The 17,554-nt window shown below is 47.2% G+C and overlaps 8 protein-coding genes across 8 annotated transcripts; 5 read left to right on the top strand and 3 right to left on the bottom strand.

Moving 5' to 3' along the window:
* Window positions 1-596: 596 nt before the first annotated feature.
* On the top strand, window positions 597-2,928 carry NDC80 (kinetochore-associated Ndc80 complex subunit ndc80; the record flags this gene model as incomplete). Its single annotated transcript, XM_044856790.1, has 3 exons — window positions 597-641; window positions 733-2,672; window positions 2,727-2,928. The coding sequence occupies 3 exons, from the start codon at window positions 597-599 to the stop codon at window positions 2,926-2,928; spliced, it is 2,187 nt and encodes a 728-aa protein (XP_044704103.1).
* A 1,723-nt stretch (window positions 2,929-4,651) lies between these two features.
* Window positions 4,652-5,943, top strand: FPOAC1_012435 (uncharacterized protein; the record flags this gene model as incomplete). Its single annotated transcript, XM_044856791.1, has 2 exons — window positions 4,652-4,902; window positions 4,956-5,943. The coding sequence occupies 2 exons, from the start codon at window positions 4,652-4,654 to the stop codon at window positions 5,941-5,943; spliced, it is 1,239 nt and encodes a 412-aa protein (XP_044704104.1).
* A 636-nt stretch (window positions 5,944-6,579) lies between these two features.
* On the top strand, window positions 6,580-6,798 carry FPOAC1_012436 (uncharacterized protein; the record flags this gene model as incomplete). The annotated part of the gene is made up of 1 exon (XM_044856792.1): window positions 6,580-6,798. One exon carries the CDS (start codon window positions 6,580-6,582, stop codon window positions 6,796-6,798), a length of 219 nt encoding a protein of 72 aa, XP_044704105.1.
* A 764-nt stretch (window positions 6,799-7,562) lies between these two features.
* Window positions 7,563-8,772, bottom strand: FPOAC1_012437 (uncharacterized protein; the record flags this gene model as incomplete). The annotated part of the gene is made up of 2 exons (XM_044856793.1): window positions 7,563-8,388; window positions 8,441-8,772. The coding sequence occupies 2 exons, from the start codon at window positions 8,770-8,772 to the stop codon at window positions 7,563-7,565; spliced, it is 1,158 nt and encodes a 385-aa protein (XP_044704106.1).
* Window positions 8,773-9,706: 934 nt separating this feature from the next.
* FPOAC1_012438 (uncharacterized protein) lies at window positions 9,707-10,957 on the bottom strand (the record flags this gene model as incomplete). The annotated part of the gene is made up of 1 exon (XM_044856794.1): window positions 9,707-10,957. The coding sequence occupies one exon, from the start codon at window positions 10,955-10,957 to the stop codon at window positions 9,707-9,709; it is 1,251 nt and encodes a 416-aa protein (XP_044704107.1).
* Window positions 10,958-13,291: 2,334 nt separating this feature from the next.
* Window positions 13,292-14,691, top strand: LGD1 (L-galactonate dehydratase; the record flags this gene model as incomplete). Its single annotated transcript, XM_044856795.1, has 2 exons — window positions 13,292-13,447; window positions 13,495-14,691. 2 exons carry the CDS (start codon window positions 13,292-13,294, stop codon window positions 14,689-14,691), a joined length of 1,353 nt encoding a protein of 450 aa, XP_044704108.1.
* Window positions 14,692-14,830: 139 nt separating this feature from the next.
* Window positions 14,831-15,697, bottom strand: FPOAC1_012440 (uncharacterized protein; the record flags this gene model as incomplete). The annotated part of the gene is made up of 1 exon (XM_044856796.1): window positions 14,831-15,697. The coding sequence occupies one exon, from the start codon at window positions 15,695-15,697 to the stop codon at window positions 14,831-14,833; it is 867 nt and encodes a 288-aa protein (XP_044704109.1).
* Window positions 15,698-16,069: 372 nt separating this feature from the next.
* Window positions 16,070-17,388, top strand: GPI18 (ER membrane glycoprotein subunit of the GPI transamidase complex-like protein; the record flags this gene model as incomplete). The annotated part of the gene is made up of 2 exons (XM_044856797.1): window positions 16,070-16,938; window positions 16,992-17,388. The coding sequence occupies 2 exons, from the start codon at window positions 16,070-16,072 to the stop codon at window positions 17,386-17,388; spliced, it is 1,266 nt and encodes a 421-aa protein (XP_044704110.1).
* Window positions 17,389-17,554: the final 166 nt, after the last annotated feature.

A 17,554-nucleotide genomic window follows, 5' to 3' on the forward strand; every position in this document is an offset into this window, starting at 1 on the left:
ATTAATAATATTCAGCCGTCAGACAGCTCTCACTTCATCAACAGAATCGCAATGGATAAAGTTCAGAGAAGGAACTCCTAAACAGACTTGACCGGTGATGATGGAAATGATATAAGCATGTGCCTGACTGGCTTGTCTGCGGAGGCCGGGCCGTGGAGTTCAAGAACGTGGAGGCGTGGAGTCAGGTCGGGAGCGTGACCGATCTGGACCGAGGCTTGCAGTTTGAAGCTGCTGGAGCAGGTACGTACCTTCCCTACCGACCGTCTACCAAACGGTTCTATCGCGCATGAGAGTCCAAGTTGCGATCACGTGCAACGTCAATTAACCAGCTCAAACAAAGACTCCACCTGCAACCACGTTAGAAACCTTGAGCCAATCAAACCCATTTACACCCTTTGTTTACTTTCCGCCCGAGCAACAGTTTTGTAACGCCTAATCTCCCGTACTTCGTTAGAGTCTACCCATTTTCACATCCCACCTTGCATCACTACCGACTATTACCACGATAACCCGCCCGCGCATACCCCAACCCACAACACTCGAATACACTGCGCATTCATACCGCTGCAGTCGCATAGTGTTTCTTTCGTCAGAATATGTCCCAAGATACGGGCCTTTGGAGCGTCCGTAGACCCAGAGAGGTGCGATGCCCCGACTATTCCTACCAGCTTATGCGCCGTTGGCAAAACATTGTTTATATTTCAATTTGATCGATAATCTGACTCGAAATAGACCCTTGGAGGTATTAGTGTAAACAGCGCCATTCCTCAGCCCGGTTCGACTATGAAGCGATCCAGCTCGAATATTGGCGGCTATCCGGGCAGCCATGTGCGCTCCATATCGGGATCTAGGCATTCCCTTGCTATGCCGCGCCCTAGCCAGCCCATGTTCCAACGATCATCCTCAGGAACAAACCTTGTAGACCTCGGTCTTTCCTCCGTAAAACGTTCCTCGTTTGCGCCGAAGTCGACATTTACTCCCGGAACTGCAACCAAGCGAGTTTCCACTGGTGACGACCGAAGAAGCAGTGTATATCGACCCCGACAGTCTACTGTGCCTGCGGCTAGTCACCACCACCAGAGCTTCTTTCAAACCACCCCTGCGCCCGCTGGTGTTCCCCGCGATCCTCGACCTTTGAAAGACCGCTCTTTCCAGGCCCGGATTGGACAGGAGATTATGGAATACATGGTTCAACATAACTTTGAGATGGAAATGAAGCACGTTCTTTCACAAAACGTCCTAAAATCGCCGACACAAAAGGACTTTAACTATATGTTTCAGTGGCTTTATCACCGCATCGATCCCAGTCACAAGTTTCAAAAGAATATCGACCAGGAGGTTCCTCCTTTGTTGAAACAGATGCGATATCCATTCGAGAGGAGTATTACAAAGAGTCAGATTGCTGCTGTGGGAGGACAGAACTGGAGTACATTTCTTGGTCTGCTTCACTGGATGATGCAACTTGCTCAAATGCTCGACGGTTACGTGAACTGCCAGTATGACGAAGCTTGTATGGAAGCTGGTATTGATGTCAGTGGTGACCGCATTATCTTCGACTTTCTCAGCAATGGATACCGAGACTGGCTAGCTATGGATGAAGACCTAGGCGATGAAGAAGCTGAACGTGTTTTGGCGCCCCATGTTCAATCCATGGCAGCTGCTTTTGAGCGATCAAACTCCAAATACACATCCGAACTCGACACGCTTGAGGCAGAAAATGCACGACTTCTCAAAGAAATCGAAGATCTAGAAAAGTCGACACCAGATCCCGCAGTTCTTGATCACCACTTCAAGATTATGGAAGAGGACAAGGTCAAGTTCGAGGAGTACAATGCGCTGGCAATGCAACGGTCCGAGAAGTACGAGAGTCGGTCTCAGGTTCTACAAGAAGAGCTCGATAAACTTTTGGAAGAACTCCAAGAAGCCGACGAGGAGCGACGGAGCTTGCAAAAGGCGGTTGATGCTCAAGGCATCAGCATGCAGGATATTGACCGCATGACTGCTGAGCGGGAGCGGTTGCAAAGGGGCATCGAGTCTGCGAGCCAGCGACTGGAAGAAGTGAAGAAGAAGGTATCGGAGCGAGAAGTAGAGGCGAGTCGAAAACTGGACGAGTTGGAACAGATGGTTGATCGATACAACACAATGGCGTATCAGATCGCATTGATCCCCTCGACAGCAGCCAATGCTAAGGGCAGAGAGTTTGAACTCCAAGTTATAGTGGCAGACGACTCCGACTTTACTTCTTCTATTATGAAAGGCTCGCTAGGGCCATCGTCAGCGGATCGTCTTGTAGCTGATTCTACCACCGGACATCAGGCAGGCCACATTCTCAATTTGGACCTTCGGGGTAAAATTCGCAACAGCTTCATTTCGCTTCGAAAGGAAATTTCCGATCGACGAGCTACAGCAATGGATGAGATGATCAAGGACCACGACCTATTGGATGGCATCAAAGAAGCCATTGAAGATAGGCGTGGCGAGGTCGAGGCTCTCAACCATCGTGTCCGTGCAGCTGAAGAAGAGTACGAAAAGACAAAGGAGGTTACGACAGCGCAGAAGTTAGCCTCTGATGCACACATCGAGAAGATGGAGAAGGAGCTATCTCGCATGCGAGCCGGTTTATCCGAGAATGTTCAAATCCTGGAACAGCGCGAAATCAACACAACAATTGAGTAAGTGAAACCTTGGTCTACAGTTGAAGTAACACATATTAACCATACAATCAGGTATGAACAGCTTGTGCTACAAGCCAATGCTCTTCGAGAGGAACTTCATACGGAGATTGACCGAATGCTCAACGACGTGATCAAGTTCAAGATCCATGTCCAAAAGAGCCTTGACGATTACGAAGGTTTCGTGACAGAAGAACTCGAAAAGGAGCTCGGTAGCGACGAGATGCAGGAAGACACTCGACAAATGGATATGTGATGAAGTCTACGTATGAAGCAATCTTTCAAGACGCTTATGATGACGATTAATGCTTCGGTCGGCCCTTTTTGTTTTCCGGCGTTTGGCTGAGTGATGGATGGATGGATGGGTAATTGGTTGGAAACGGCAAGTTGCGTCTGGCTGGTCCGTGTCTATATTACGCTTCTTTTTCTTGTGGATAATTACAGGACGTGGGTACGTGCCTTTTGATGAGAGCGAGTTTGAGTTGAGCGTGGAAGGACATGTTGATACCTGGTTGTTGTTGTTGTTTTTTGGTGTTTTTCGAGAAAGGATACCACAAGCCTCCTGGAAGTAACAGGCCTTGATAAAGATGTTATAGCTTACAAAAAAGCATGAAGAGATATTGTTTCTGATGAGTCTGACTTGGCAATGTCGTAGTCGTAAGCCTGGCTGACAAGAAGGGGCCGCCATGCAAGGGCACCACATGGCCATGGCAGGGGTGATAAGCACCTTGTCAGGGGTGTCACCTATGGTAAGGCTGCTTTTGGGGTTTGATCATCTTACGCTGCGGCTCATCTAGTACTATGTGGGTTGGATGATATCTTGGTAAGTTGACGACCAAGACTTATGGGCAGCGGAAGTTGTAACCGTGATTTCGGCAAATTAGTAACTAATTCTAATACCAAGAACGTGGGAAATTCCAGAAGCGACAAGGATACCACGTGTTCTGTTACATTCGGGAATTGCTTGTTCCCCGGATGATCATGTTCCAGAAAAGTCGTGTAGGGAAGATTGCAATTTGGGTAGCGAAGAGTGTTTTTGTTTTTGACTCTGCAAGGGTATGTTTGGAAAGAGGGAGCCTAGGAGAAGTTGATCAAGTTATGGTTATGAAAGACATGGACATTCTGTGCACACACGTCTGAGCCAAATGTGATAGTGATGTATTGTGCTTTTCACCTGCAGTTACCGAAACTTAGTAGTTGCACTAAGATAGGTGAAGCAGACTATAAGCTATCTAAATTTACCCGAGTTTTATAGCTCCAACCTAGTGGTTGTGATGGATGTGTGTTGCTAGGTATATACACCTACCTACAAAGGAAGTTATGAATGTATCGATGTCATTGATTTTTTGAACATATTTTCATTTCGTATTACCAACATAAAAAAACCCTCAACAAATATCAAGACTTTCCAGGCCCCTTGCTTCTCTAATCTCGGTACCATTGGTTCTTTTGAGGCTTCCATGATCCTTCCATCTATCCGTCGTTGATGCAGAGAGGAATAACCCGTCTATACTGCAATTGTCATAGCCTCACCACAATAGTTCCGCTCCTGCAGATAAAATCGTCCAACTCACTGACCTCTTCTCCATATTACTTTTTTGTCTAGACTGTCACTAACCTCCTCCTCCTCCACCTCACTCACGACTCGTTCTCTTTTTTTTTCTTTCCGTCTTTTCCTCTTTTCTTTGGTCAAAGCACGTGTTTGTGTCTGTGTCACCTCGTTCAAGAGAATGGTCAATCACCAGACTAATCTTCCTCCTCCCTGTTCGCCTTAATCTGCCCACCCCTACCTAGACTACCCTCTTGGTGCAACTCTGCAGGACCCCCGAAGTCTCCGGTCTGGGATATAACATTCCCACATGCCGCGTACCTATCCGACGATCCGTCGACTCAGTCATCATTTTGGATCAACGTCGAATATTAGACCCGTCGCTGCTGCTCTCGCATACTCTACAGCTTCCTCGGCATCTTCTTCCATCATGTCCACCACAGCAAGCGCCGCTTCATCACATCTAAAGCCCACGGAATTGGCTTCCCAAAGCACCCCTCGTGGCTCAATGGCTGCCACGACCGCTGTCTCGAAAATTCCAGGCCGATCTGCTCTTCCGGATGAAGCTGTTTCCAACCCTCACCATGTTCTCAAGCGCGGGTCTGTCAAAGGCTTCAAGAACCCTTATCCTTCCTGCGCAAGCAGTCCCAACTTTGGTACCATGGTCCGAAAGATTTGGTGGTACGTGGCAGCTTTACCATGCGACTTTCCCCCCGAAAAACTGATCAGTATAGGCCGTCTGTCACTGGCGATCTCAAAAAGCCCAACCTGACTCCTCCTAACGTACCAGTCGTCAAGCCTCAATGGAACACCGAGCGCGAGACTACCGATAAGATCCGTGCGACATGGCTAGGTCATGCCTGCTATTATGTTGAATACCCTTCTGGCCTGCGGGTCCTCTTTGACCCTGTCTTTGAAGATCGATGCTCTCCATTCAGCTTTATGGGTCCCAAACGATATACTCCCAAGCCTTGCGACATTAAAGATATTCCCATCGTCGACGCTGTCGTAATTAGCCACTCTCACTATGATCATCTGTCACATTCCGCTATTCTGGAGGTTCAGAAATACCACCCGGACGCTCAATTCTTTGTCGGATTGGGTCTAGAAACGTGGTTCCGCAAGTCAGGCATCAACCATGTTACCGAGCTCGATTGGTGGGAGGATGCCGACCTAACTGTCACAGTCAAGGACGCAGATAGCTCGCGCGAGATCAGTGCTCGCATTTCAGCTTTGCCAGCACAACACAGCTCTGCTCGTGGTTTATTCGACCGTGATACTACCCTCTGGTGTTCCTGGAGTGTCAAGTCTGGTGGAAAGTCGGTTTGGTTTGGCGGCGACACAGGCTACCGATCAGTCCCAAGCCTTCCACCCGGAACTGATGATTACAGCGCTGAATATGACCACCTTCCAAGGTGTCCTCAATTTAAACAGATTGGTGAACTCCGTGGACCTTTCGATTTGGGTCTGATACCGATCGGCGCGTACTATCCCCGAGCAGCCTTCTCATCCGTTCATGCCGATCCAAATGACGCTGTTGAAATCTTCCGCGACACAAAATGCCAGCGGGCGATGGGTATACATTGGGGCACCTGGGCACTCACAATGGAAGAGGTCTTGGATCCCCCCAAGGTATTGAAGGAAGCTTTGCGCAAGAGGGGCATTCCAGAAATCGGCGTGTTTGATGTATGCGATATTGGTGAGGCTAGAGAGTTTAGCTAAACCCGAGGGAAGACGTGCAGGAGTTTTAAAAGCGACATGTTTAAAGGCGGCTACAAATACCCCCTATTATCTTTAGTTTGAGTTGGATATCATGATGTCGATATCTGCGTTCAGAGTGCATCACGCGTGGTTACTGTACATTATTCTCTTTTGGGTCCAGTTACAGAGATTGATGGTAGAAAGTATATAAATTACATTTCTTTGCAATTCCTCAGTAAGCTTATACCAACCTTTAATTATAAGTAAGCTCTACCAGAAAGCTTGGATTCATAGAAATGATGTCACAAGCAGGACCCTAGATCGTCAGCTTATAGCTTCCATCCAATCAGGCTACATATCCGCCAACAAAGCAAGATGTCCATCGTCCCGTCTTGTTTCAACGGGTCAAAACGGAGCTCTAGAGTCTGGACTCTTCGTCTATCGTACATGACTGGTTGTTTCTCATGTCTTGTTCCACGATAGCTTGAGCCACAGGTGACGTACTCTTACGCCACAATTTCGCCACAGTAAATGTATAAGAAGTTGTTCAATAGTCAGTCATTCAACAATTTCATAACGACACTTCTATCACCATCTGCAACTTCGAATCGGCTACTCAAACATACCATAACGTTTTCATCTGCGAAAATCAGCAAAATGGGTCTCCCTACCTTTTCAGAGTCAACCACTACAACAACATCATCCTCTCAAACCCCGCAAGAACAACAGAACAGCAGCACTGGTGTTGCTACAGGTGCAGGTGCAAACACTGGCGCTGGCGTAACGAGACCAAAGACGGAAGCTGAGTTGGAGGCTGATCGTCTTTACGAGGAGGCTATGGAGGAGGAGTACGCCAAGCGAGATGGAGGTTCCTAGAGGATTGAGCACTGGTTCAGATAAAAAAACGAGTTCATGGTTGAACTAAGTTACGAGTACGATGGCCTCGAAAAGACATTCTCAACTCTAGAAGGAAAGAAACAGAAAAGAAAATAATACTAAAGGAATGAAATACCCATTTCAACGCCTCCCTTCTGAACACCTAAGTACAGCTCTCTAGTTACAAGTGGAGAGACGACACAAATGTGAGAATTATGAAGTTGCGAATAGTATTGTCCGTTGTTGTTCTGTACACTGCTTTCTCGACTTGGGACATTTACATGTCTAGCAGATCTCTATATGACTATATAGTTGAATACCCCTTTAAACCAAAGGACATTGTCAAAGCCCTATTAATCAATCTCTATGGGCGTCTCAAAGCCTGAGATGGCTTCTGACGTATCATAACAGACGGGACTGGTAATGATAACAGAAACCAACACTGCGCCTTGTACGTGGTGTTGATGTTCGATTTTAAATCTGCCTTGCATCGTTATACCGGAAAGGGGATGTGGCCTATTAAGCTTCTGCGAGTGCTGGATGTACCAGTCATGCAAACATCGAACCGACTTGTGTAGTCAGTCGAGTTATCCCAGCGCCGCTAATTTAGGCAACCTCTAGATCTTGGTCTGGTCGCCCCTTGAACAGTCGTATGTCGTGACTCATACGCTTATCTCCAAGTCCTATATAGACTAAGATTTTGGACTTAATCGAGCCTGCCTTTACAGGTACTCCGAAGTAAAAGAACCATTAAAGCGTATACTTTAACCACCCTCTCTCAATCTCGCAAGGGCAGCTGCAATACCTTCACTGAGTTGTTCATCCTTATCTGCCTGGCTCGTTCGACTAGCCTCTTCCGTTTGGGCAGTCTGTTTTGAGGCTTCAATAGCGGCAGCAAGCATGGCTTCTTCTTCATCCTCATCCTCGTCATCAGTGTTATCCATAAACTGGAACTGCTTTGATGCCTGACCCTGGGGCTTTTCGGAAGAAGATGTTGCTTCAGCGGGGGTTTGTCGTGACGACGATGATGATGCTATAGCAGCTGGCATGTCTCGTAGAGGTACACGAGAAAGGGGTAGAGCTTGGTCAAGTCTCGCTGAAGCCTGCGCACCTCTCTTCGCAGCCTTTTTCACTCTAAACGGCTCTTCAACCGCAGAAACCCATCGTTTTACTTTGATGCCACCCCAGCCGTTGAGCATACCGAGCTGCTCCGCATCGGCGTTTATGGCATTTCTCAAACTGCCAAAGTTACTCACCACGGCGACAGCATCCGACTTATTCAAACCTCTAGGCGCGGTGACGAACTCGACGAGCCTCTCGCCGTAGCTCGCGGCCTGCTGGCCTCGAATAGCGCCAAAGGAGGCGTTCTCGTAGCTCTTGTACAGTTCAATGTAGCGCGCGGCTTCGGCGGCGGACCAGCAGAGGATGAGGGTGACGTTGTTGACGAGGGATGTTTTGGAGAGTTCTTTGAGGGAGGCTTCGTGGTTGGGGATGTCGACCATGGTGAGGAGGATGCGCAGGTTGTATTTTCCTTGAAGATTGCGGATGCGGGTGTAGATGTACTCGGGATGAAGACGATGGTACTTGAGACTATTTGAGGATCATCAGTATGAATCTTTGTGCTTAAGAACAGGGAATATACCTCAGGAATAGAGCGCATGTACCCAGTCCCAAAACATAGTCTGCCGGAATATCGCTGTACTCCCATGGCATAGACCGAATGCTTGTAAGAACAGGATTTCCTCGCTGGCGGGGCGATACCAAGATAGTTGATCCTGATTGTTTTTGCGGTAGTGCTTGTGGTGTTGGTTGTACTACTTTTCCTGCGCCTGAAGCAGAAGAAGGCGGCGCTTTGTCGAGTCGTTGAGGCGTGGGTTGCTGGATCTTTGGTGGTGTTGGTCGTGCGACTGGTGTTGGATCAGCAGCGGCCATGGCGGCGAGGAGTTCATCGTCGGCTCCATAGTCGTCGTCCATTTTGTTTTTATTATGATTATTATTATGGGGGAGTGTTCAATTGATTTGGCGATTATTCGTTTATTTGCTGCGAGGTTGAATGACGATGGGAGATTCACGCGACGCATTGAGTTGCGGTTCGAGCTAGAGTGGGTCGTCCTCTTACAGCGATGAATATCTATAATTTCCTAGATAGTAGTTGTCTTTATACGAATCGCGACAGCTCTCTCTTATCGTGCAGAATTCTTCTGATATACTATTCATTCTTCTTTTATCCTTTTCTTTGAGTCTGGTCAACTCGATACACATATCGTCCGTATTAACGATCCCAAGAAGCAACGACGTCATTATCATGGGTCTTGTAAGCGAGCACTATTCATGTCTAATAGACGATATGTCCAGTGAATAGAGTTTAATATTAAGAACCGGCGCAAGTGTATTAGTAGCGCTATTATAACGGTCATCTCGTATTTCCTATCCTCACAAGACACTCGCGACTACAGTGTTCTGTTGATAATGTACATCTTTTGCTTATCCGAGGTTACAATACTATCCCAGCTAGATGCCAATCAGTTCGCCACAATCAGCTTTCTAATGTGACCCAGTCCTGCCAAATCATCAAGATCATCATGAATTCTATTTATATCTTCTTCACGACGATCCTCAAGACGTGGCAGTGTATCCGCATGTTGATCATTCTTTCCAACTGACTTCATATCGACGAACGACAAGACAAGTTGATCAATACAATGAATTCAAATGTCGTAAAACTAGACTAAAACAAATCCCTCCAGGTATCTACCATCCAGCAGCTATATCCTTCCAGCCGCATTTTGTCCATGCCATGCCAGTTATTCCTCTGGCCACGCCCAAAACGCCAATTCCATAATATTCGTCATCAAGTCCACCAGTAAAAAGTAAAAACTCGTGAACAAAAAATAATATCGTAATTTACTCAATCCAGGTCCTCTTCCAATCCAGCATATTCGGTAGGGCTGGGTAGTGTGCTCTCCGTAAGAGAAGAGTGAATCGAGTATAGTGATGCCAACCAACAATCAAACATGGTCGCAACCTTTTGCGCCTCCGCGTTGGACGGTTCTTGTCTCGTCAGTTGATCGCGGAGTCTTTCGTAGGCCTCAATCATAACCCATATCTGTAAAGCTGCCGTATTCTGTCCATTGCGCTGTGGCCGGCCTGTCATGACGGAAGATAATTCGCTCGTGAGGAGATCGAGCGCTATCTGAAGGCTGATATTGTCCTGGAATGAGTGCCCTGACGATGATGATGGCCTGAATTCGTCTGTCCAAGAGTGTCGTGGTGTCCCGGGGTACTCGGGAGAAGGTGGTGGTGAGAAAGAGTAGGGCTTGAAGTAAATAGTATCGCCTTCAACAGCTGCCACGTTTGTATCGTGGGTAGGAGCTGATCTAAGTCTGGGTCTGAGTTGACGAGGTATAGCAGTCATTGATGAGGAAGTATTTGCTGTTCGCATACTTTGAGATCGTTTAGCCGCATATGGAGGGATTTGAAGAGGAGTGTCGTCGAATGAGTAATGCGATGCGCGTGAGGGTAATTGCGAGTCGAGCGCTGGAGGACCATCTCTTGTTTCGAGAAGGGCGTGGTATTGATCAGCGATCAACTCAACACTTGAAGTCTTTTCTGGTACATCTTTTGCTTTGCGCGCAAGTGCATGTTGCTCTAGTTGACCAATTCGAAAGACAGGTGTCTTGGCCTGTCGTCGCATAGCGGATGAAGTTGATGTTGAAGATGCTGTTGAAGGGAGAGATGAGCGATCTAGGGATGGCCGTGCCCTATTCTCATGGAGAGTCAAGTGGTGAAATTCGGGGATCTGGCGATGAAAAGATTGTCCTTGCGGCGGAGGACTAAAGCATGCGGCCCTTGGTTCAGGTTCAGGGTGTTGGACTGGTTGATTCATGTTTTGTTCCTCTGACTCTGAGAATGAGGGAACAAGAATAGTTTTGGGTCGGAGATAATGGTCCCATTTGGAGTCACTGAGATCAGGCGCACCGTTTGACATTTGACGCTGCGTGGGTGAAGACATGGGGCTTAGACTAGCCATGGTTGATGATGAGTGAGAATCTGTAGAGCCTCTTTTGGCTTTGTTGAGGCTTTTGAGCTTGGGGTCGGGTTTTTGAAGTTTGCGCCTCGGAGGCTTTAGACTGTTACTCTTTGAGAGGGAGTTTTCCATGATGGGCAGTGTCGCATTAATAACGATAATAAAATATTGTGTGTTAATAAGGATAAGCGGGCGTCGTCCTGGATAGCGGTGTGTTGCGGTTGATAGTGGTCACGTTGGGTGTTTAAATTTACGGATATAACAGCCATGGGGGAGATGAATTGTAATTATATGGGAGAGTAAGATAGATTGAAAGTTAAAGAGAGAAAAAAACAAATGTGCAGCAGACCAGTTCCCAAGAACTACTACTACATGTACGTAGTATTAGACTAAAGTAGAGCCGAGATAAGTTGAACCACTGTACAAAGTCTTACCGCTTCCCTGGCCCCGAGTGGCTTCAGACCTGCATGTTAGATTACAAGGCCCCAATCAAGAGACCACGAGGGAGAAAGAGAATACACGTCATGGGTCATTCAGGCGGAGAAGTGCTGCAGCTGCAGTTAAAGAGGGAGAGAGAGGGAGAGAGGGAATTAGACATGACAGGGATTATAACCTGCAATGCAATGCAAGTTTTCAACTATTTTTTCTGGTAGCGAAGGACTAGAAGAAAGAACACCCACAGAAAGAGAAAGCGACAGGGCAAGGGTCATTAGTAGGTATCTATCTTACTGTTTATGGATACAAAAAATCAAGATTCATAACGAATACTTGCCTTGCCGGGTACCTACAGACAGACCAGACCACCCCCCTTCAACATTCCATCTCTACAGCGGTGAAGAAGCTACTGATGTGACAATGAGACCCTGTAGCCTACTAGATAGCCTGTCTGAGTCTTTCAAAAGGGAGTGCCTTGCCTAGTGGTGAACGGTTGTCAACCCGAATGGTTCTCTGGTTAGTTCGACTGATGTCATGTGTGCCATTCATCAACCGAGCCTAGGAAGACCCTTGAAAGAAGGGCCTGAGCTCAATGTTTATCACGATTGTCGAGGGGCGGGACCTTTTAATTCTCGTCAGCCCCCCCCGGGCTGGGAGGTCCCGAACCCGATGTGTCCCTGGCTGGATGATGCAGTGAAACCATTGTTACATTATTATTGTTGTTGAGCTGAGAGGGTTTATTTATGTACGTGAGATTGATCACTTGACGCGTCTGTCTTTGCACCAAATAAATAATAACATATTTGAGCAAGACTCAAAACACGAGAATTCCATCTTTGGTCTTTTATATTCCTCATCGTCATTGGTTTTTGGGCAGACACATCAGGATAGTAGAATTAAGGCCTCGGCGGTTCCTTTTGTTGAGGAAACCTTTTTTGTTGATGGAAAAGAATAAATACGAGAACAAGGCTAAAGTCAATCAGATCAAGTGATACAGTGTTTCTGATAGTGTCTAAACAGTAACGGATACTGTATAGACTTGTCAGGTGGTTGTTGTTGGAATAAAAGAAAGAATTAGGATATTACTTTAATTATAAGCTTTTAAATGGAAGAAACAGGATCTTGATTAGACATAAGATGATAGATGGAATTCATATAATATCTGAATATATCCCACATTATCACTCTATCTATGCACTCTGTATTGATGACTCGACTAGAGATAGTGAGGGGTAGATACTCGGATCGAATCGCGGGGATATATCGTGGGGTCAAACACAGACAATTCAACTTGGACCATAACTAGACTCTCCAATATCGGACACTTTCATAAATGGGGTCAACTCTCATCGCGGGGGCGGGGATATTCACTTGTTAGTGTGATACTGACAATACTTTGATATGCCTTGTTCTCTATACTGTCTCATCATGTACTCCCAGATCATCCATAAACATCAACTAAACCCCCAAAACTCACAATCCACCCCCAACTTCTTCTCCTCTCTAACCCTCAAGCATCAAAACTTGCCGGTTAACCGACTCCTCTTCTCATGATACAGCACAAATTATCTTTATGGGGGTTCTTGGCCAAAATGATAATAATAAAACGGGTCATTTAGATTTATCCATCAATCAAACATGTCAGAATAGTTCGTCATGGCATCTCGACCCTTTTCTCTACCCCACATCTTGTAACCATGTCTATCGTGAGGTCTCATGAGGGAGACGAGACGAGATGAGACGGTGAAAGAAAAGAAAAGAGTATAAAGCATGACATTCCCAGTTCTTTTAGTTTTACAATTTAGCCTCAATTGATTATATTATCTCGTGTCTTCTCCTCTGGCCCTTGGTCTCATCATAACTCCTCTCAGTCTCGTGTTAAAACCTCATCCGACTGCAGTTACTCCTTCCCCTCCCTCCGCGTTCGGAAACCCCCACCTCGACTATATCTCTCCTCATGCTTTACTGAGCTCCCTCAAGCTTCAACTTCAACTTCAAACTCATAACCGAATCCTACAATAAACCGCAATCATGGGTGAAATCACAATCACTGGCTGGAAGACTCGCGATGTTCGCTTCCCTACCTCCCTCGACGGAACTGGCTCCGATGCCATGAACGCTGCTGGCAACTACTCCTCCGCCTACTGCATTCTCCAGACCGACTCTGACTACACAGGTCACGGAATGGCAAGTCACTCACTAACTCACATATACCATGTCTAACTCTCCTCTAGACCTTTACCATCGGCCGTGGAAACGACATCGTCTGCGCTGCCATCAACCACGTCGCCGAGCGTCTCAAGGGAAGGACTCTATCCTCTCTCGTCGCAAACTGGGGTCAAACATGGCGCCATCTCGTCAACGATAGTCAACTCCGCTGGATCGGTCCTGAAAAGGGTGTCATCCACCTCGCCCTCGGCGCAGTCGTCAACGCCGTCTGGGATCTCTGGGCAAAGACCCTCAACAAGCCCGTCTGGCGCATCGTCGCCGACATGAGCCCCGAGGAGTTTGTCAGCTGCATTGACTTCCGCTACATCACCGATGCCATTACCCCCGAGGAGGCCATCGCCATGCTCAAGGAGCAGGAGCCCACCAAGTCCAAGCGTCTAGAAGAGGCTCTCAACAACCGCGCTGTGCCTGCTTACACAACTAGTGCAGGCTGGTTGGGCTATGGCGAGGATAAGATGAAGAGTTTGCTTCAGGAGACTCTCAATGCTGGATACCGACACTTCAAGGTCAAGGTCGGTGGTGATATTGAGCGTGACCGCAAGCGATTGAGCATCGCTCGTGAGGTTATCGGCTACGACAAGGGCAATGTTCTCATGACGGATGCTAACCAGGTCTGGTCCGTCCCTGAGGCTATCGACTACATGAAGCAACTAGCCGACTTTAAACCTTGGTTCATCGAGGAGCCCACGTCACCCGACGACATCCTCGGCCACAAGGCCGTTCGCGACGCCCTGAAGCCTTATGGTATTGGTGTTGCTACCGGAGAGATGTGCCAGAACCGAGTCATCTTCAAGCAACTCCTCCAAACAGGCGCCATCGACGTCTGCCAAATCGACGCCTGCCGCATGGGTGGTGTGAACGAGGTTCTCGCCGTCCTCCTCATGGCCAAGAAGTTTGGCGTGCCCATCGTTCCTCACTCTGGCGGTGTCGGTCTCCCCGAGTACACCCAGCACCTGAGCACCATCGACTACGTTGTTGTTTCCGGCAAGCTTTCCGTTCTCGAGTACGTGGACCACCTCCACGAGCACTTCTTCCACCCATCCGTTATCAAGGACGGATACTACACTACCCCCACGGAAGCTGGTTACAGTGTCGAGATGAAGCCTGAGAGTATGGACCGATTTAGCTACCCTGGTGAGAAGGGTGTGAGTTGGTGGACATCAGATGAGGCCAAGGTTATTCTCGATGGTGAGAAGATCTAAGGGATGTTGGAAAATAATTGGATAAGAAGATGTGTTGGTTAGATGGCTAAAATATCGTTTATAAGAATCATGAATTTATGACATTTACAACTGAGCTATTACAGTAAATTTACAGATCGATGTTCGAGATACTAATGGTCTACTTCTCTAGCCGTTGACATATAAATTGTGTTATATCCCCCAGTTCTTCAGGACAATACCAATGTTCCATCTCAGAGTATATCTTCAACTCAACATCTATACCCATACGCTCCAGACACATGGCTGCTTTTTGACCATGGCAAATCTCGACATCTTTGTCTTTTTGACCATGGCCCATGAATACAGGGGTCTTTAAGAAAGGAAATGAATCCGCTGGTGGCTCAGGGTCAAGCTCTGCTTCTTGACGAAGCTCGTCGATAGCCCGCTGCAGTGGTGTTTTGTTTTCCTCGGCGTCATCTCTTTCAAACAACCCATCATCAGATAAATGTTCGCTTTCTTCTTTAGCCAATGTCTCAGCCAGAGGCATGAATCCGCTCATTATAACCACCGCTCCTAAACTTTGTCCTTGCCAAAGTAACCAACTCACCAACGCCATAGCACCGCCCTGACTAAAACCCACGAGTACCACCTTTCCAGCATCACCACCCAAAATTCCAATCTCATCTCTCAGGATCTCGTGAATATGTTCAACGCTGGGACGCATATCTCCACGCGCCTCGGGCTCCCAGTCACCAGTGCCTTCATACCATTGATGGATCAGTGAGCGGCGGTACTTGGTTGCTCGGGCGAGAGGTGCCGTTGGAAAGACGAAACGAGCATGAGGAAGTGATTCCTTGAATGATATTTGTGGATTGGTAGAGGGAGACGTGAGAAGAGGAGAGTGGAATTTCTCGGCGTTGAAGCCACGGCCATGGAGGATGATGATGGTGAGTTTGTGAGGGAGTGATAGAGGGGGAATAGTTATTGGTGGAGGAAAGTCACCTGGTTTGAGACGAGAGGAGGATGTGTTGCAGCTTGTATCCATTTATGGCGAATATACAAATTGAAGTCCTTTAGTTGGTGAGAGTGTAAGTGGAAAATAACGGTGGGTAGATATATTCTAACCAGCCTCTATTTTCGCAGCAGTAGAGGTTGTGGTCTAAAAGATGATATTATTTGACTGTTGACGTAAAATAACCAGAGGCAACCATACGAATATCTCAATTGATCTCAATTCAATCTTCTATTGAGCCTCTATCATGAAATGAAATCTCATTCTATATATAATCATTTTGTGACGTGACAACCCTGCTATTGCTTCACCACTACAACAGCGAACGTGTCCCTATATTTCAAGCCCCACAGCCATCCCCTTCCCTCAACCTCATCCATCACCTTCAACACCCTCACTCCCAAAATGAATCTCTTCAACTATGAATCCCGTCCAATCCTCTCTCTAACAACAATCTTCGCCGCCTGGAAAGGCTTCCTCCTCTCCATCGCTCTCGGAGCGTCCATAGGCCCAGACTACGACACATCAACATCTCTCTTCTTCGACATCATCCATGGCGCTTCAACGCCCCTAGCTACTCGTCTAACGAGATGGGACGCGCTGTATTTCATGCACGATGCAGTCAATGGAAAAGTTTATGAGCAGGAGTGGGCTTTTGGTATTGGTATGCCAGCTGCTGTGCGTGGCATATGCGGTTTACTAGGTCTTCGACTATGGGAACCTATTGTCGCCATTGCCATTTCGCACGTCGCGCATCTCAGTGCTGTTCTGGCACTTTATCAACTTACTATGGTTCTATGCAATGATCGCAAGTTGGCGTATTTGGCTTCGGTCGTGCATGTGCTTTCACCTGCTGGGTTATTCATATCAGCGCCTTATGCAGAGAGCCCCTTTGCATGCATGTCCTTTATCGGCAATCTTCTCTACGCAATCAGTATCAAGAACAATCCTGATTCACTAAAACGCAACATCTCTGTGATCGGGGCAGGTTTAGCGTATGGAATTTCGTGTACGCTTCGAAGCAATGGACTTTTTGGCGGTGTCTTGTTTGCTGTGGAGGCTGTCAAGTGCTTGTTAGCTCTTCGTGACAGCTTCACCGTTTACAAGATCCTGAGACTAATTGCGCCTGTCATCGGTGGTATTCTAGTCGCTGTTGGTTTTGTCATGCCCCAAGTTCTGGCTTGGATGAGATATTGCAATGGCGGTGGAGAGCAAAGATCTTGGTGCGGGCAACGAATCCCAAGTATCTACACCTTCGTCCAGGCAGAATACTGGTAAGTTTTTCTTTTTCTGTGGCACTCTATAAAATAACAACTAACATCAACAGGGACGTTGGCTTTCTCAAATACTTGACTCCTAACCAAATTCCACTTTTCCTTCTCGCAGCACCCATGCTCACAATTCTTCTCAAGTCAGGAACAGAGACCATACGCGAGCCTTGTCGAAGTCTCAAGGCCATGACGATAGGCACAGATGAACAGTCCCGATTGCTTGTGCGGACTCTCGCTGCCATGCAAACGCTGCTTGCCATCTTGGCCATCACCAACTACCACGTTCAAATCATCAGCCGTTTATCGTCAGGATATCCTGTCTGGTACTGGTGGGTAGCTTCATGTCTTATGGATAAGCAGAGACAAAGTTTGGGATATGGGGTGGTTGTGTTTATTACCATGTATGCCGCTATCCAAGGCGGACTCTTTGCGTCGTTTTTGCCGCCTGCCTAGTCATATATGAATTTGTAGATGCTTAGATCCAGTTGTATCGATTGCGCATCCTGGTCAGTGATTGCCTTACTATGCTCATTCACCAATCTCAAGGGAACTCGACATCATCATGCTAAACGCTTGTATTATTATTGTGTATAAGACCCAATGCATGCATTCGCTGGAA

The sequence above is a fragment of the Fusarium poae genome, chromosome 4 (assembly GCF_019609905.1).
Source record: "Fusarium poae strain DAOMC 252244 chromosome 4, whole genome shotgun sequence".
Lineage (NCBI taxonomy): Eukaryota > Fungi > Ascomycota > Sordariomycetes > Hypocreales > Nectriaceae > Fusarium > Fusarium poae.